We start from the raw sequence: 20,494 nt of genomic DNA on the forward strand, positions 1-20,494 counted from the left end.
AGGTCAAAATGCATCAACACAACGAATCTAATACGACATAAAAACAATGCCACACTTGACGGAGTTTGGCTACATCGAGGCTCACTGCAGTAAAAAAGATATACGGAGGATCAGATAGCAGGTAAAGCAGCGCACAGCTACAAACACTCACCCGGATTAGCATGACGGTCAGAAAGCTAAACAAATAACCCGCAAAATTATTTAAGTCTTCGAGCTGCGATGTAAGACGCTGGTTCTGCTCTCCTGTTGAACCGCTGCTACGCTACAGGTAGTAATATTTCACAGACTGAGCGCCGCTTCTGCTCCACCTGGTAGTGACTCTCACACCGAACCTGCTTAAAGCTGCAGCATCTAACTTAAAAAAAAATACATTTTACATACGTATTAAAACCTTCGCTGTCCTAACATGAGACAGATAATCTCTGAAAAAATAATCGATCTCCTCCCTGTTCTGCATAATTACTCCGCTCAGACAGAAACAGCCAATCAGAGCTAGCAGTAATCAGCTAGCCGCCATGCTAACAGTAAGTTTTCATTCAGTAAATCTGGATTGTTTATTGTAATGGAACCTGTTTTTGCCTTTGAATGTTAAGTTTTATACTTGAACTTCTTGGCAATGTTGAGAGGTTTTATTTTGGCTCTTTGCATTATTTAGCCTCTTCAGAGCCTTCATATGTTATCAGTCTGTTAAAGATAGTATTATCAATAGCAGTACAATTTATGCCTGTTTTGTTTAGTTTTCTTCTTGGAAAAAGTTATTAAAAACAAGTTTTTGTCTAAATTAAGGTGAATTCATGGTTCCTTTTTCCACATAATGTAACCGGTAGGGTTTATGATAAAAAATAAATAAATAATAATTATGTGATCGGTATTGGTGATCGGTATCGGTGATCGGCCCTCATCAGTATCGGCAGGAAAAAACCTGATCACCACATCTCTAGTTAAAAAATAAATATATTTCAAAATGTTCACATGTGAACTGTTAGAGAAGTCAAAGGAGCACTCCTCATTTTTGATGTCTAAATTAACATAAAGCAGATATAAGATCCTGTGCCAAAAAGGAACAGAAAAAAAACCCCTTTTGAATAAAAGCTTCCAGGTGCCAAGTAGTAAGGTCTGTTTCTGCATGCACGTCTCAGCCATCTAATGTTATGATAAGCAACATGTGGAAGAGTTCTCTTACTTTTTTCACATCAGCGACAAAAAAAACGGTTAAGCTTTTGTCTCTTGATCAAAAGTGAGAGAAAGCATTTCCAGACAACTTCTGAACTTTTTAAAATTTTATAAAGGTAAGCATAAAAGAAGAATAATTTCCAGAGATGGGTGGAGTACCAAAAATTATACTCGAAAAGGAGTATAATTTTTGCTTTAACATACTTAAAACAAAACTAGTTACTACACTTCTGATTGTTTCGTCGTCTGACATGTTCTTTCTTCCTGCCTTGATAACCTTGGTTCACACCGAATCCAATGTGAAAGTCAATTAAACAGACAGGCTGCTGATACTGCTCAAGGCAGCAATGGAAGGAAGAGCTCTCTAAAGACACCTGACAATAATCTGAGGGTAGCAGCTTCTAAAAATATCACTCCACCATCCACTACCAGAGTAAACTTTCAAGTCTGCTTAGTTCCACTGCCTGAGTCTATTTTGGAGAGCTCTATGGGCTTAAGAACCGGGCCTGAAACTGCTTTGGGGCAACATCTCCATCGGGCTGGTTCAAAATGTCACAGCCCCAGTTCTGCCCCTGGGCATCCACAATCCCACAGCTGAGCCCAAGAGGCCCATTATGAGAGCTAGTGTGCTTAGCTTATAGGAAGCATGTGACCTCCTCCCCCACCTCCAGATGTACTTCGCTGCAGGTGTTTGACAGTATACTGTACAAGGGCCGGACATTCCTACTGTGGACTTAGCCGCCTGCCTTTTGCGCGCAGTTCTCTGAGCACCACACCTGGAGAGAAAAATCACATCAGCATCATTAGGGTGCAGGTCAAGCAGAATTAAAAGGAGCTCTTGTAGGCGTGCAGAGTAAACAGAAAGAAATGGGGTCATAATGAACACAGTCAATTAAAAGACCCCAAACAAATGCTATTCAGGTTGAACGGACTGAGATATAGGCTAAATCCTGCGGGCTTAGCACTGTTATTTTTAGGCAACTCACAACTATAACTGTTGACCTGGGCAGCTCTCACACAATGCGAACAAGAATGCAAAGTATTTCAGTTGGAGCAACAAGGGAGCAGCAAATAGGTCTCAAAAGCTTATGGCCTGTGAAGCATCCATAATGTCATGCCTAATATGCTGACACAAGTAATTGTGTTCAGGTGCATCTCAGTAAGAGAGAACATCAATGAATAGTTCATTCAGAAATTCACCTCAAAAAGGGAAACTTATACAGCATACAAATTAATTATGAACAGTGTGAAATGTTTAAAGGGTTAATTCTTATGTTCTTACAATTGTGGCTTGATTGACATCAAATATTTAGCTTGTAAAAGCATTAAGTAAGTATCACATTAGAACAATTAAAAAAAGCCTCAATCAAGAAATGTTATGTCATGGCCATTTTATAGCTTACACAATCATGGCGAAGACTGCTGACTGGACAATTTTCCCACAGACAGTGTGAGTCATGGAAAACCTTCCATAGAGAGGGCAAGTCACAAAGGGATATTGCTAAAGAAGCGAGCTGTTCCAAGAGTATTTTATCAAAAGACACTAATGGAAAATATGGTAGAAAAACTTGCACAATCAACAGGGACAGGCAAGAAATGTAAAACAAAGGTCAGTCGAACTGCAGCTGGAGGCACAGTTTGGAGAGTCACCACACAGACGCATGGGTGCATCAAGCTCATTTAGCTGGTGCAATTGGCTGCAGATAATCAGAGCACTCCAGTAAACCGCTGAATAAAATTTCATAATAATGTTGACACAGTCAAAAAAGCTAAAGACTTATATATGCTTCAAAATATTTTTAAAAAGTCAAGAACTACGCAGAGTATCGAACTGTGTTTGGATATTTTTAAACCATGTTAGTTTTTTTTTAATTGCATTCTTTGCTTCTTCCAGTTTCAACTTAAGAACTCTTATTTATTTAAAGGAAATAAGCAAGCACAATATTCCCATGATAAATCATGGGGGAGGCAGTATGATGTCAGGAGGACGGGAATTTGGTCAGGACTTTATTTATGTGGTGTCCCAGATGTATCCAGGGACATTGGCTATTATACCAGCATTCCTTGGGTTAAACCAAACCTGAACCAGATCATGTCAGAAGCATCTTACCTGAGCTAAAGAGAAAAAGGACGGGGCTTTTTGCAAATCAAGAAAGAATGCAGAGGCAGACAAGTCAAGCTGCTTAAGAACAGAATGGTGGTCAGCTGTGTTTTATCAAGCTCAAAGTTAGCAAAGGAGTCTACCAGGAAATAATAAGCAACTTCATACTGCAGACAAGCTTTATGGAGATGGTGATTCAATTTTCCAGCAGGTGCTGGCAACCTGCCCATACTCCCAAAAATACCAATACAGTATCTGATTTAATTGTTGTGGTATAATGGACCAATAAAGAAAAAGCCTGACCTAACCTCCATAGAGAAACAATGGAGTCAGATCAAAGGAACATGAGCACTAGACCCAACAACAGAGACAGAAGTGGTCACTATTAAAGCAAAATGGGCTTCCTTGCAAACTAGGGCTGGGTGTTATTAAGAAGCTCACAATTCAAATCAGTTCTTTGGGTCACAATTTTATTCAATATTGATCTGATTCAATATTGATTTCCGTGTTTCCGGTATTGATCTGGAAAGAAATCAATTGCAATGCCAAAATGAATTTATATTGCAAAACTGCATTAGTGCAGTAAATTGTGCCAAAGGGCCCTGGACCTACTAATTATAAAGTTTACATGTACATGTTAGAAGGTTGACATAACTGTTCTAAAGTCTTTTCTTCATTAAACTTTAATTCTAATTGTTAGAAAGCATGATGGCAAGGTTTTCATTAGCTGTAATACAACTGCAACAGACTATATACAAGAAATTTTAAAAAGATAAAAATATAAATGAACTTTCTCAGTGACTTTCAATGTATTCATTGTACATGAATATGGTGTTGCAGATCGTAGTTTTCTGTGCAGAAATCACAAGACAAATAGTCTAACAAACAAGCTATCGATACATTCCTTAATGTTTTGACTGAAAGGCTATGACCAAGAAGAAAATATGTCCATTTGCAGTTACATTAATAAGAGAGAGCTACAATACTTTGAGTTTGGGGCGATTGCCATAATCGTCGAGCCGAGGCACGGGTGTTCTCACGAGAGAGCTAGGGAGGGGGTGCATTCTGGAGGATTCTGCAGCAATCATAGGAGAGGACCCCATTTCATTCGTTTATTGTGGGGGATGTTTTCTTTCCCTTCTCAGCTAGATGGTTAGCCCCCTCCGTGAAACCCACAACATAGTGGTGGGGGGCTGAAGGTTGTAGTGGTGAGTTTTCCGGCTGTCATTGCAGCAAGCTGGCATTTTTTTTTTTTTGCCTCCACTTGAATTTGAGTTAGTTTACGTGTCTGTGGACGGTTCGACTTGACGCTGCATGCTGTTACCGTGTCTGGAGGTGTCCTTTTCTTTTCATTGAGGTGGCTAACCTATTAGCTAGTTAGCGCTAATGTTAGCTGATTAGCTTCATTAAACGTGGCACAATTATAATCACAATAAATCCAAAGTATACATAATAAAGAAGCCCCTCAATGAACATGTAGCCGGAGTTTGTTTTTGAGTAGCTAACTAGAAATTCCTTCATTAGCTATTGTCGGTTACTGGCTAACGTTAGCGTGATAGCTAACTCCCAGCTAGTCCGTTTTGAGAACAATGAAAACCAGTCAACATTACACTGTTTCACAATAGCAAGCATTCCAATACATTCACAATTTAAACATTTAAGTCCGAGACGATGTTACGCTGTCAGCAACGCTGATTCACTATCACAGGGGCGTAGCGTTTCTTTTGACGGATTAGGAGGTGGGGGATCCGAAATTTGGGATGGGGGAGATGGTCAGCCCAAGACCAATTAATCATCACAGTTTCAATTTCTTTAAATTTAATGAACACTAAATGAATCCTTACTTCCAACCATGTCTTGGTGAGCTTTTGCTTGTTTATTTTAGGGTGACATTTAGAACCTATTAAATATAAAAAGTCACCCAACACAACATCTTGTATTTTTTTTGTATGTCTAGTCCAGTGATAAAATGTACTTAAAAAAGATATTAGGACACATTCATTAGGTCTCCTACAGAAATGTGCTTAAACATGAGATACTGAATTACCTAAACTCAGACTCAGACCTCATGATACCAACATTAGTTAATTCTGATTTCTCTTAAAAAAAAAACAACAACAACCTGTAATTAAATAAGACATAAAAAAGACCATTCAAAAGCTTTTCTGGCCTAGAACGACCATTATATTCTGGACATCATGCTGCATACATGTAGTAGCAGCTGTAAAACAATGCTTTACTAATATTATGAGCAAACTTGAACAGATCATTTCAGAAATAATCAAACATTGTGAGTCTGGTGTGCTAAAAAAATTCAGTTTTAGTAGGAATATTTCCTGGAGAATGTGGCTCAGGGATACCTAAGTCCAGCTACCATTCTGCAACTTTTGTTGCATCCCTTCTCCAATATGCTTGAATTTCCTCATTAATGACATTCTGATTCCACCGGTAAAGAAAAGCGTTACTCATAGAGGAAAGAGGAAGGAATTTATTGTATTGACCAGATTAAAGTTAGAACACAGTAGCTTGAATCATTATTTAAAAGTAGCAGGAAAACTGAAACATTTTGTGTGATCGTGATTTACCTGAGACAGTACAGGATATTTTGATAAAGTAGAAAAGGAGAAAACATGCCAATGAGGGCATTCAGCCATTGATTCGTGTATGTTGCGGAAGGGATGCATCTAAAGGTTGCAGGCTAGTAGCTCTTGTTGGTAACATATTTGTCCCAACCTGGCATTTCTTTGTCTGAAATTGCATAAAGAAAGAGAAAGAAAAAGCATGTGCTAAGATGTTGAAATTTATAGTAATGTCTGTGTCTTCATAACCCAGTATGAATGTAAACTTTTGTGCTTTTTCTTTTATAAACATCTATCACTATCTTACGTCACGTCATCTGTACAATATAAATTGTTGTCATGATGTCAAACTTGTGCATTTCAGATTCAATGACTGGAATTGACTGAAACCACCGTCTCACTCGCTGCAAAAATGTCTAGTAAGTAATTAGAAATAATTGTAACTGATAGAGACCACCTTTATGAGACAATATGGAGTCACTACAGTCCCAATTATTAAGCCTTTCCTGGTTTTTGTGTATTTTTTAATTCACAACAGAGAGACCATCCTATGCCCCTCCGCCTCCTCCTGCCCCAACGACTGTAAGTATACAGGTCGCTCTAACTAATATGAGTACCACATGGTAAAGTTACATCTTTAAACACACACACTAATGATAAACATCTTCTCATGGCAATTGTTTTCCTTGTATTATTAATGAAAGTTTGTTTTGCATCTTTTCTACTTACTTAACCCCCCAAACCACCATAAAATCGCTTCTTTCATTTCTTTTTTTATGTAATGGGCTGTTTTTTTCTTTTTGTTTGTTTTTGTGTTAAATCCTCCCACTGGCTGTGTTATGTCATTTCTCATTCATATTTATGTCTTATTTGTTTCCATCAGCAAATGCCCAACACACCCGGGTTTGTGGGGTACAACCCATACAGTCATCTGGCCTACAACAACTACAGACTGGGAGGGAGCCAAAGCAGCAACAGTCGGGTAACGGTATGAATATGAGCCAAGTGAAAACATTGTGACTCGGTACATTAATCAGTTGGAAAGCTCATACCTGTCATCAGTTATTTTCCAGTGAAACTTTGATTAGTAATTAAACCAAATAATGCAGGAGACTTTACAAACATCATTAGAATGTCAGCATTTTGGTTTTGTTCTGATCCAATGAGAAGGAAAGATTTTATTATTTTTTTTTTTTTTACACATCTGCTTAAAAGTAAAATGCTGCCAGGCAATTCTTGTGAGATGTCTGCCTTATTTCATTTCTGAGACTGAACTGGAAATATGCGTCATGCCACAGTCAAACCTGCAGTAAAACAGTCCATCTGTGTCCATTCAGATCCCACCTTCTTTTCTAATTCTGCATTTCTGACAGCCATCTTAAATAACCCATGCCTTCAGTGTTGCCATGGCATTGCAGACTTGCTGCTCAACATGGCTCTAGCTGCTGAGCAATAATTTAGTTGCTGCATGCAAGTGGTGGTTAGCTGACTCTGATAATGGCATTATGTCTCGCTATGGGCTAATCTCAGCTTAAATTAGATTTTTTTTTTATTTCTCATAAGCAGCCCAGTTCCCTGATTTCTGCACAACCTTCAACTGTTAAAGATGTGCATGTCTTCTAAAAGTGCTCTGAGGCGACTTTGTTGTGAATTATAAGAACACTTAGTTGAACAGATTAAGTGATGTTCACTACAGTTTTAACAAAATCCCATCAACAGGCATGGCCTAGTATAAAATTATTTTGCATATACTATGAGTTTAGGCACAAACAAAATGCATATCACTATCAAATAGTTTTAAATTATAACAAAGGAAATCAACAGTTAAATCCTGCTAAAATAATCTAACATATTAATTATTACTAGTAGAATAATGCTTTTTAAAAAAAAACCCAAACATTTATTTGTTGTTTTCATATGAATACATAGACTTGAAAATAACAGGATTTATGTTGCTTGTAAATGAAGGAAAGCGGCACATTTATTTCAGGCAGCTGATGGATAGTGTGCAGCAACCAGTGAAAACATAGGTCTTAGACATCCCATTGTAATTGAAATAGTATGACGGAATAATTTAGCAGTTTTTAAACTAGTAACCAGCCCACGTATAAAGAGGATTCATCTGGGAATGATTATCATTTCATATTATATATTATAATGTTTCTTCTAATGAAATTCTTACTAATTCTTCTTTCTGTAATGTTAAACAAAAACAACAAAGGCACCAAATATGTGAAAAGATTCAGTCATCACAACCAGATTCATTGATCTTGCAGTGCAAACTCTACATCAAAAAACGTATATTTTTTTAAACCTTGCAGTGACGTTTTAATATTCTGAAGCAAATTCAACAGGTAGTCAAAAACGATTGTAGCGTGAAAGATCTCTGAATGGTTAGATCTTTAGTGTCCTCGTCTGTCGGAGATGCCGCTGCACTTTTTCAATAAATTCACAAGGCGAAACTCACAGCAGAGGTCATATCGGGGCACTTTTCCAGACGTTTTCTCACCAAAAATGACACTATTTTCTGAGCTCTACCTTAAATATGACGCTTGGGTGAAAATGCTGCAGCAATTCAGCACAGCAGCTCAATTTCTAATGACAAATTTACAGTTTTTAAGGCCTCTTCTGTGTCGAGAGACTCTTTGGAGATCTTCCATATCAGCTTTGAGCCACCAAATACACTTTAGTTTTGCCTCGAACTGCAATCACCACCCCTTCATCTAGCCGTTATTCTATCAGAGGGGATACACCGCCAACTCTTAAGAACCTGTAAGAAAATACTTTCCTGGAGCTGTTTTTCCCAAAAGTTGTTACCTTTCCACCTAAATGCTCCTCAAAGCATTTGATCCTTTGAGGAGGATCAAATGCTCCTCCTCGCATTTGATCTACATTTCAACTAAATACAGATGGTGCAGATTTCTCTGCGAGGTTCATCCTTGTTGTGAGTCACGCTCTGAGTTGGCCGACTTGAAACAACAACATGCTGGTGTCGAGGTTTGACTGTCAAAATTACATTGCTCTTTCTGCGTCACATGTGGGTTTAATAAGCCCGCGCCTCACATTCGCTCCATTCTTCTCTGTTTTAAGTTTCTGCAGGATAATTTAAAAAATGTCGTGACATTTCATATTTTCAGCAACAATAGGAGAATCATCAAAGCTTCAGAGGATAATTGTCGAGGCTGTTATTCACAAATGGTCGAAAAGCGATTACGTTTGGTTGTCAGGGTAGAAATCCAGAGTTTGGAAGGTGATTTAACGTATTCCAGGTCTCCTTGTAAACATGGCAAAAGTGTAGTCGCCTCTTTACAGCCAGCTGATCAGCAGTAGGTAGCAGAGTGGGGGGGGGAGAGCATTATAGTGCATGACAAATCTGGAAAAACCTCTGATCACTGGGCGTTCTGTTGAAGTCCAGTTCAGAGATATACGTCATGTTTTACACTTCATCTCATTGTGCTAAAAGCTTGAATAATTCAGAATCGCTCTTTGTTTCTGTTTTATAAGAATTCCTCTGGAATAAACATCCCAAAGCCCCCAAAACCACCCGATAAGCCGCTGATGCCCTACATGAGATACAGTCGGAAGGTGTGTACACTCTTTAAAATCACTATTTTTGTTTTTTTAAAAATCATCATTTTGTGTGCTACTGACAGGCTCGTTTTATTTTCTTTAGATATCCTGTAAACTCAGTTAGATGCACCTTTGTTTCAGATGTTTAAAGTTGTTAAGCAAGGTAAGATGTGAAGCCAGAGATTTAGGTAGGAGTGTCAACATCCTAGTGGGATTTATCCGCTTTGGATCTGGAACTTAAAGCACACGGCCTCCTCTGGTTTGTGACCTCTCTGCAAAGAGATAACCACCCATAGCCCCTCCAACCCAGCCCAACCCCACACCCATGTCTGGTTCTCATCACCAGGTTTGGGATCAAGTAAAAGCCTCCAATCCTGATCTGAAGCTATGGGAAATTGGGAAGATAATCGGTGGAATGTGGAGGGACCTCACTGATGAGGAGAAACAGGATTATTTGAATGACTACGAAGCAGAGAAGGTTGGTTGTTTTACAGAGGGGTGTGTATGGGGTTGGTGGGTGACAAGTAGCTGTGTCCCCGAAGGTTGCGGGTCACCCCAGACGTCGCTCCTTCTTTCTACCAGTCATGAGTAAAACCTCTTTTCTTGTTTATTCTTTGCTGATTGAAACAACCAACCACATGTTGAGTCTGCTTGCTTTTTTTTGTTATTTTTTTTACATTTATTTTTTTTTGCTTTTCCGGTGTCATTCCTGTCATCTTTTCCGCTGTAGATTGAGTATAACGAGAGCATGAAGGCCTATCACAACTCACCAGCGTACCTGGCGTACGTCAACGCAAAAAGCCGGGCCGAGGCCGCTCTGGAGGAGGAGAGTCGCCAGAGGCAGTCCAGACTGGACAAGGGCGAGCCTTATATGAGCATCCAGCCAGCAGAGGATCCAGACGGTAAGGCCACTCAGTTAAATGCTTTGTTGCCCGAGGTTTTGGGGCACGGTGACAGAGCTGTAATTATTGCAGCCCGACCACACAGATTTACAAGCCTCCACTCCCTGAAAGTCTCTTTCTCCCCTCCTACGCTGCTACATCCATCCTCAGTTTATGTAATTCTACCTTTGAAATGAAATGTTTTTTCCTTCAAGTTGCGAATGAAGACAAATTTTGTTTTAGTTTTGCACCAGCGTTTACATTCTTGAGATCGGTTTAGACATGATTACCAAATTTACATTCTTTTGTCTGTTGTCATAAAGTCTGATACACACGCGCGCGCACACACACACACACACACACACACACACATGCGCACACACACATAGATCTAGACAGCATAAGACATTTGAGTTACACCCACCTCCAGGAAATGATGCTTGTCTGGGGTCGGGCTGGGTTACAGTAGAAGTTAATGATGTGCAGGAAAACTACAGATAAAACAGCTGCTATTTAGAAACACCCCAGACCATTAAAAAAAGTTAAAGCCGACATCCCAGCGGGTCACGTACTGAACAAGCTGCACGTATGGCAATAATTAAATAAGGTTTAGCTCTCCGGGTGGCAACATAGTCACAGATTATGTTTTATTAATAAAACCCTTTATGATAATCCGCTCCTAATCTCTTTCCATAAACAACTTCTCTCTCCCTCTCTTTCTCTTTCTTTTTCTCTTTTTTTTTTTTTTACTTTAACCATCGAAACAGGTTGTAACGTTTTCAAAAGCTCATACGGGCAGTCAGGTAAATTGTTGTTTTGTAGCTTTGTCTTGGGTGTAACTCGATCATTAATCTCAGACATTTAAATGTTTCTGCTTTCACTAACACCTTGAACGCTTCCAGCAGACTGAGGTGGGGAAAAAATGAGGACACGATGAGGGATGATGTTGAGTGAGTTTCCCACGCGTTATTGAGACGTACCTCTGCCGGATTTGTGAACCAGAGACAAGCTTAATTCCCGCACAATACCTTTAGAACCTGTCACCCCTCTTGAATGTTTCCTGTTGTGGCGGGAGAGCTCCTATATGTGCTCTTTGAAGTTTTCATCTTGGCATGTGCGACTCGTTTCTACTTTGTTGTTGTCAGAGCTTCACATTTGCACAGTTGTTGCACAGCAGCAGCAACAACACTGGGCGGTTACCAGCGAACCAAACAAAGCTACAACACAGTGCGTAATTAAGGCCTTCAAAATCCAAAGCTATCAACACATTGGTAATATAATGTGATGATGCAAGTGCTCAGCCGTGTTGTAACATTTATATACATGCAGAGTACTCCTCAGATTAACTTGGAAATATGTTAGAAGGTCGTTAAAACACCAACGGTTACCATAATTTAATGTTTCTGTTGAAGGGGGTCTGAAAAGGTTTTCAACGTCACAAATTTAGTCATTTTAAAGTCCCACAAATCTGAGGATTTTTCACGATTGCTTTAAAGTACATAGTGTTCACTGCGTTCATTCGCTGCTTTTTCATCTTTGACATTATTTTTGCTTGTCTTGACAAATGCAGTGAAATGCTTTCCTTTGTTGTGTCATTTGTCTCTCAGAATGGATATTTTATGCTTCACGTTGCATCAAAACATGACGTATAGAAGCAATGAACCCCAGATGTTCAGCCTTTTCCCCCTGAAACCCAGAGAGAAAATTCTGGTCCTGAAACGAACTCTCTGACTTGTAATTGCATGTTCAGGTAGTGTATGTTAAGAGGTTTGGCTTGAAAACAAGGTTTCATAATTAGTCAAAGCAATTGCCAAAAACTATTAGAAAGCTTACTGTGTACCGGGAAAGGCAGTAAAGTGAGCTACAAATGCATTTGACTCACGAGCCAAAGCTAAAATAGAAAAATCTATTTAAGTTGTTTAATGTGTATTTAGATTAAATATGTAATTAGGTCAGCGAGTTATTAGGGATTTTTTTTTTTTCATAAATAATCACGTAACTTAATTGTTCAGACTGCTAGCTTGTGATCTGAGGACATTTTTGGGATAAGGAACAGCTGCTGATAAATTAAAACTAGAGTGTATCTTAAACATTTGTCTCCACACAGTGACCCGTAATTAACTCCTAATCCTACTCCAGCAACAATAATAGGTCATTTCCCTTTAAAGTGTTTCTATATAACAGCACATATATTTATTGGGATGCCCAGTGAATGTTCAGACACCTTACGTTTTTCTTGCAGTAGCAAAATTTCACATCAAACAACATAAGAAGAAAACAATATAGGGCTAAAAAGATACATATTGTAAAAATCTGCCACTGAGAAATATTTTGTTTTGTTAAAATCCCTTCTTCTGTAATGAATGCCAAAATAATTTCTAGAAAATAATCAATGAATTTTTTTAAAGTTCATCAGAGTGATAATGAGCTGTTAATCATTTCCATGGAGGATAATGAAACAAATGATACATACTGTATATGAAAAAGCAACTTATGCCCATCGTGAAGCATAGTAGAGGATGTGTGATGCCATGAGTTGTTTTGATCAAACAGCGTCTTTGGGAACGTTGATAGACCACAAGGCGTCATCAGCTCTTGAAATAGCAGGACATTTGAAAGAAAATCTGATGGGATCTACTAATTAACTGAAAATGGGTCATTATCGGGTCTTCCAGCCCGGTATCGATTTAAAACTTATGACTCAATAACACAGAAATCATTTAAACTCCAAAATCAACCGTCTTCCATTTTCAGCTAGCGTTCTAAATCCTATTAAAAACTTGTGGAAAAAAGCTAGAAGGAAGATAATATAAAAGACGACTTTGGACTATCTTTAGCACATTACTGAGTTAATGTGCTCCAATTAAAAGTTTGGGATTTCTTTTTTTAGCATTTTAATGTGGGTTTTTGCTACTGCAGTTAAGGGCAATTTATTTTCAGGTTGTTTTTTTTTTCTTCCCCACATTGTGGGAATTGCAGAAGACCATGTTCTCAGCTAAAACACTACAAATACCGATCAACTTCCCGCCTTCCGTTTGGGCACAGCAGCTCTGGCATCATTCTGTAATGTACCATCAGTAATTTCCTGGGACGCTGATACGGATCGACCTGCATTTCCTGCAGCAACCCGGTGTGTTTGTTGTCTCCAGACTACGACGACGGCTTTTCCGTGAAACACACAGCTGCTGCTCGTTTCCAGCGCAACCACCGCCTGATCAGCGAGATCCTGAGCGAGAGCGTCGTCCCAGACGTGCGGTCCGTCGTCACCACCGCCCGCATGCAGGTCCTCAAACGCCAGGTCCAGTCGCTAATGGTGCATCAGGTGAGATCAAAAAGCCGCGGCGTCGCATAACTCTGGGTTCTGTCTGCGACAGCTTTGCTTTCATTGACTCATTATTTTATTAACTGTGGCGCCTGGATGTCCTGCTTCGCAGAGAAAATTGGAGGCAGAGTTGCTTCAGATTGAAGACCGCCACCAGGACAAGAAAAGAAAATTCATTGAAGCCACAGAGTCGTTCAACAATGAGCTCAAAAGGGTATGGCATCTTTTACATTAAATCAGGTCATTGCTTACTTGCACGCGAGCTTCAGTTTGCATGCCGCATGCAGCTTGGGCCCTGCGCCAGTGTCAGTCTGTCCTACACAGCTGGGGCTAACTCCATCCACATGTCCTCATAATGCTGTTGCTGTCATTTATTATTTGAAGGCCCTGCATTAGTCCTGAATGCAGCATTTGGCTTTTACAACAGGTGGCGCCATTTATCCTATAAAGAGCTCCTTGAGGACACAACATGCAGCAACACATGTTTTAGTTATCCAAATTAAACTTTCATTGATCTCATTGTATACAGTTTCTTTGTGCAGAGCGTCCACATGCAACAGCAAACACGTTTCTCATTCATGTTTTTTTTTTTTTTTGTCCAGTTGTGCTGCATGAAGGTGGAAGTGGACATGGAGAAGATCTCTGCGGAGATCGCCGCAGCGGAAGAGGCGGCACGTAAGCGGATGGCGGAACGCGAGAAGGACGGTGGGGACCGAGGGGGGAGAGAGGCGCCCACCTGCGTCTTGGCAGAGGAGGAAAAACATGTTTGCGCTACACATGGCAAAAAGTCCCAGCCGAACTCTCACAGTGAAAGCAGCAGCAAGGAAGGAGAGGACGCAGAGTCGAATGCTGCAGATCCCCCAGGTGAGCAGCGGGGGCTTTTGTGGTGGTGCGCAGCCTTTATGCGACTTTGTGAGTAATTCGTGGACGTCCCAGTTGAGATGGTGCGACCGCGATACCAAACTGACTCATTCTGGATGGAGCACCTGTAAACAAGGAGTCTTATGTTTTCATTTCCATTCAACACATAGTTGAAAACAACACTCCTCAGCAGGACAAAATGACACACAGTGCCTTGCAAAAAGAATTTACTTCAATTTCAGGTTTTGTCACGTCGCAGCCAGAAACTGCAGTGCATTTTACTGGGATTTGACGTGACAGATCAACACAAAGTGGTATGAAGTGCAAACTCGATACCTTAAAAATTTGTTACCCTTACCAATAATCAATTGAAAGTTACTTTTGCAGTTTGTCTCTAGCAGCTTTGCACATGTAGGGACTGAAATCGTCTTAGTTCAAAGTGTCTTCTTAGCTCTGGCTGTATGCTTACGGACGTTGTTCTGTTGGAGATTGAACCTGGTCTCAAGTTTTAAGTCTTTAACTGCTTTTGTCCTCAGATGACCGAAACCATCCACACAGGATGATGCTGTCACCAACAAGTTTCATCGTGGTAGTAGTGTGTTCATGGTGACATCAAGTATTGGATTTCTTTCACACGTTGCATACAGACCAAAAAGTTATATTTTGATATCATCTGACCCTGATCACATTCTGTCATGCGGTTGTGGTTTCATCACGTTTGGAGAGCTTGGTTAAAAGTGGTTATTATTCTATTGACATCTTCACCGCTCCACTGGTTAACGCTCTGTTTCAGGGCTGCAATTAATGATTATTTTAATTATTGATTAATCTATTGATTATTCTGACAATAAATTGACAAATTAAATTTAAAAAAAGGCACATTCTGCACATTTTTTAATTAAGACTTTTGGTAACACTTTATTTGAAGGGGTGTGCATAAGACTGACATGACACTGTCATAAACATGACATAACATCTGTCATGAACATGAGGAAGTCTTTATGAATGTTTATGACAGTTGTCATGAAGTGTCATTCGGCAAATAACGACACTTTTAATGCAAATTTGCTCTAAAAGTTGCATTAAAAGTCCATTAAAAGTGCCAACTTTGCATTACAATATTAGCTATACAATGAAAGAAATAACTAATTCAATTCCCTTCGTACGTTTGATTAGGATGCAGCTGCAGCTTCAAAATACCTCTAAAACCAACATCCGAACAGCTTGTTAATTATTTTTTGAATTAATCGATTAATGATTGGATAGCAAAAAGTGCTTCTTTTTTTTTTTTTTTTTTTTTTTTTTTACAGACTTTGAATCAGGTGAAGCTAAAACTGTGGCGCTTGAGGAGTTTTGGAACGAACATATTTACAAAGAAGTTTTTTTCTATCTTAAATGCAAAATGCATATATTTTTTGTACAGATTTGGCTTAATTGCTTTTCTGAATATGTTCTTTTAGCAAATGAAATTTATTTGAGTACATATAGTCTAGTTAGTGATTGCTAAGGTAGCTTGTGATTCATCAGAATGAATCTGATTGTTTCAGCCCTGCTCTACTTGCAGCAGAAAGAAGCAAAGTATGAGGATTCATATTTGGTGTTACTATTGTAAGTAGTTTCTGTAGGGAACATAGAAAAAAAAGCCACTTAAATCAATTTTCCATCTCCCTGTAGTGCAGAACAGTTTTTTTTTTTTTTTTTTTAGTAACCAAAGAGATGTGACTTATGCAATAATTTGAAAAGTATTGATTAGGTAGGTTTAATTCATTTTATTTTTTCTAATGCAGTAAAGCAAAAAGCTTCAGAGGAGATGGAGGCCCATCCAGGCAGCGAGGAGGGAGCGTCAGAGGACAAGGAGAGCGTCCCCGAGGGAGCCATGGAGGAGGGAACCAGCGACAGCAACACGGGCTCGGAGACCACCTCCGCGCAGACAGAAGACGCCACGACCAGCGAGCCATCAGAGGGACCCGGCAAGGCGAGGGCAGCCCACTGAGCTCAGCGGCAAACACGGTGGAAACCGCTTGGCTGCCACTCCATCTGCTTGACTCTCTGATTACAGAAATTGCACAATCTCATGTTTGTTGTCAACGTGTAAAAGCAGCCATTCAGACGGGCTGATTGCTTAACAAGCCTGAGACTGCAGTTGAGGTTACAAACCTGAAACTTGCAGACACACAGTGAATACAATAATAATAGTACTTAAAAAATAAATAAATGAATAAATCTGCACTCTAAGTCGACAAAGCAATGACCTTGTCTAAAATCAGTGGCTGCTACAATTTGCCACAAAAGCCCACGTGAAGGCACTATATTTTCGGCTTCTTTGGAAGAGTGCACACAAAGCCCTTCATCAGCACATATTGAAACATATCTCTAGCACTATGTCTGGCAGACAAACAAAACTGCTCAGTGTTACGTTTAACTTTGTTCTTTGTGTTGTAATACCATTGTTGCTTTTATTGTTTTGCATGTTGCAGGTCAAAAAAAAATAAATAAAAAAATAAAAAATGTCGTTGAAGAGTGAAGCTAAGTGACCATCTCCTTGGCAGGAGAATATTTGTTTACTCTCTGGATCAGTATTACAGTAACAGTATTGTCTCAGGAGTTTGTAGTCATTTAGTAGTAGTTACTCTTTAATTTATTATCAGCATTTTTATTATTCTTGTGCATTGGGTGCTCTAGGTCCAGCTCGTCTTTAAGTATATATCATCTGATCATCGATGCTGTACAATGCTAAAGTGTTCTAAAGTTTGCTGGCTGCCAATCAAATCAAAAGCAGTATGCTTAGAACATGTGTTTGTTTGGATCAGTATTGCGGTTTTTAGCAGGAATCTTTTACATGTCCAGTTAATGTGTACATGGTGTAACGAGGTTTGCTTAAACGTGAATTTTCATGTTGTAAAACGGTGAGAACACTCATTATTGACACGCGGTCTTAAGATGAATTTCATTTTTGCATATTTATACAAATAAACTTTTCTACCCTGAAATGCAGCTGTCTCTTTGTTTTGGAAAACATGTCTGAATTAGTAATGTATATTTAAAATACAAGTTGGCTCCTCAGGTGCATCTGTCTCAGTAAATTGAAATATCAAAAAGTTTATTTATTCCAACGATGCATTTCTCTCAACCAAGGCATTTTCCCTGTTGTTTTTTTTCCTCATGAAAAACACTTTTTAGTCATTTTGTCCAACAGATTCTCCCACCTGAGCTGTGGATCTCTGCAGCTCCCCAGGAGTTACCACAGTGCTCTTGGCTGCTCCTCTGGGTCAATTTCTCGTTGGCTGGCTTTTCGCTTTAGGTTGGCTGGTTTGCAGATGTTCCCTACATTACCAAATGAAGGCTTGAGTGGTGCTCTATGAGACGTCCTAAGCTTAGAGTGCTGATTTACAAACAACCCTCCCCACTCTGTGCACCAAATGGAGTCAGAAAAGCACCTCTGATTGATGGGCGGGGCAGACAACCATCAATCAAATGCAGGTAAGACAGAACACTGCCAAGGTGCCTGTGTCTATGTTCCTCCTGCTACATGTCGGCTCTGTGGGTGGCTCCTCGTGTTCTTGATCTGCTCATTTGAGATCATTAGTGCCATTTTACAACCAGTGACTGGGATTTTAATTGGTTTTTGGGTGCTACACCTGCCGTGTTTTTAGTGCTGTTGCCCTGCTGACGTTTTTAATTGCAGCTGGAGTTTATTGCGGTTCCCGCCTGCTAATCGCTCCCTCCTTGGGTCGGCTGCGTCTCCGCTCCTGAGTAAGCTACCAGCTATTTAGATCCTAATTTTATCTTACCTGAACCCACAATTAATGGGCTCTCGCTCTGCTGTGGGCGGGTTATAGTCTGCACGCTGTTTTAAATCTGCAGCGCTCTGGACGCTGTCTTGTCTTGCTGATTGGACAGTGCAATCAGCAACTCTGATTGGACTGACCCTGCTGTGTAAAACTGGACATGAACTTTCCACTTCTACACCCCTGATTTGTTGTATTTGCTTTGTTTGGATTATTGAACTTACTAATGTGTTTTCCTTTATTTCGGTTTGATTACTAATTTGTTGTTTTTATTGCATGTTTTGTATTTCTTTTGTCTGACATTGTCTTCCTCACACCTTTCCTTTTCTTCTCAGAGACCAAGCAGTATGTCTTAAGCCACGGTTAAGGCATACATACTACTCATTAAAACATAGTGGGATCATATTTTAAGGAATTGTTAAAATATATATTGTGTAGAACTCAGTCTGTCTTCGTGAGCAATTATGAACCTCAACTTGTTGGGTACAAACACCTCCCAACTGATGTTGTTGCACTTTAAATAAAACTTTTAAAAATCCCATATTTTGGGTTCAAAAATATTAATCCATAGCCAAGTTCAGCCAACTTATTGACTATAAAATCCACAGCTTCCTGTTGCTGCAAAGCATGCCTCAATCAACACCCATCCCCCACTACATGTATCATTGCACGAGGTGTTACTACTCATACTGTGTTTGGGTTTCTTCACTTTTAGTGTACAAGGACTGAACATTTCAACTTTGAACGCCACTTGAACTCGCTTTCACTAACTGTAAGCTAAGTACACTGAAGGAAGGAATTTTGTAACGGGTTTAAACCAAGTGCCAACAGAGCAAAAGTAAGTGGAGCGAAAATCCTGTAGGCAAAGCCGTCCAACAAAGATATATCTGAAAGTCACCAGTCAAAGAGGGTAACTTCATTTCACAGCATTACCAGCTCTTGGTGGAATTTGACAGATCGGATGGTTTGTGTTGTGCAGTTGCTTTGCATGTGGGGTATACAGTGTCCAGCTGTTGAAGCGACACAAACGCCATCTGTTCATGCCATCGAGACTTTGACAGCCCAGAGGCAACAGATCCTAATCTTGGTCATATTACTGCTGTTATCAAAATTTGGGGAGACATGGACAAAGATTTTAGGTTCCTATGTCCACATCCTATATCCACGTCTCACCCATTTTGAGACAGCTCTCCACCAAAGGGTTGGAGCATTTAGAATGCCATCACTTGTGGGAATTTGCAGTGCCCTGTTCGTCCAACCAGGGGGTGCGTATAAATGCAACATGTGTCCATGTGGACCCAATGGTTCCAAGTGCAAGTCTTTGTTTTTGGAGCCTATGAGTACGTGAGGAGACAGTACAGTACACATATTGTGCGCCTAAAACAGACCACAAGTAGGGCTGTGTGCAAAACATGGAGATTTGGTAGTTTATAACGTTAAGGCAACATCAAGGCAAGAGGACCATTCTCGCCAATGTTACTCCTGTCATTATGGTTGACGTAGTCACAGGGTAAAACCTCAAGCCTTAGTGCCACATCAGTGACATTTTGTATCCTCTTGTCTCATCCCATCTTACAAAAGGTAATTCCCATTCATAAGGGGAAAATGTGATTATAGGAAAGAAAATACTAACAGCTTTAGTGGCCCAACCAGAATCCTGACTTTAGTCTGATAGAGAATCTGTGGAGGGAGCTAAAAAAATTAGGCTAATGGAAAGGAAGGCCTTCCAACCTCAAAGACTTGGAGTTCATCACCAACAATAAATCATCAAAATGCCAGTAAAAACATACAAAAAGATTGGTTGGGAAATATAAGAAGGGTTTTATTGTTGTAAAGCCAGCAGACTTTGTAATCATGGTGATACAGTCACATGATCTGTCTGTACAGCTTTCAGCATTTTTTTAAATTGTATTTCTCGCACATAATACTCGTACTAACATGACGTAATTTCATATTGTGGCTTGTCTTGTGTTATATTTGACTAATTCATTCATGTGATAAGAACTAAATGTCTTTTCTTGTGGCGTTTTGATGCTTATAATCTTATGATTAAAAAAAAAAGGTTGTAACCTACTTTTTTTTTTTTTTAACCCAGACAGTAAATGATCGAAAACAAGGGTTCTGGGAGCTCAGTGGTTTACATCTGTCTCTGGCTGTGGCATGCAGGGTATTTGCAAAGAGTATGTTTATCCTTTGCACAGTACAGGTAAGGGAAGTTG

At 39.6% G+C, this 20,494-nt stretch overlaps 1 protein-coding gene across 1 annotated transcript; it reads left to right on the top strand.

Annotated features, from left to right (window-relative positions):
- Positions 1-4,252: 4,252 nt before the first annotated feature.
- On the top strand, positions 4,253-17,477 carry LOC106918424 (SWI/SNF-related matrix-associated actin-dependent regulator of chromatin subfamily E member 1). The gene is made up of 11 exons (XM_014988175.2): positions 4,253-4,482; positions 6,218-6,272; positions 6,392-6,435; positions 6,737-6,841; positions 9,358-9,438; positions 9,770-9,901; positions 10,154-10,325; positions 13,454-13,626; positions 13,739-13,840; positions 14,229-14,490; positions 16,275-17,477. Exons 2-11 carry the CDS (start codon positions 6,266-6,268, stop codon positions 16,478-16,480), a joined length of 1,284 nt encoding a protein of 427 aa, XP_014843661.2. The 5' UTR covers positions 4,253-4,482; positions 6,218-6,265; the 3' UTR covers positions 16,481-17,477.
- The last annotated feature ends 3,017 nt before the right edge of the window (positions 17,478-20,494 follow it).

This window comes from Poecilia mexicana, unplaced genomic scaffold, assembly GCF_051168715.1.
Source record: "Poecilia mexicana isolate PSO_F unplaced genomic scaffold, ASM5116871v1 scaffold_1, whole genome shotgun sequence".
NCBI lineage: Eukaryota > Metazoa > Chordata > Actinopteri > Cyprinodontiformes > Poeciliidae > Poecilia > Poecilia mexicana.

Bases quoted from the DNA above. Each gene is read 5' to 3' on its own strand.
- LOC106918424 (XM_014988175.2), top strand. The intron at 9,439-9,769 runs GTGTGTACACTC...TCTCATCACCAG, and splicing joins ACATGAGATACAGTCGGAAG to GTTTGGGATCAAGTAAAAGC. The intron at 14,491-16,274 runs GTGAGCAGCGGG...TTTCTAATGCAG, and splicing joins GAATGCTGCAGATCCCCCAG to TAAAGCAAAAAGCTTCAGAG.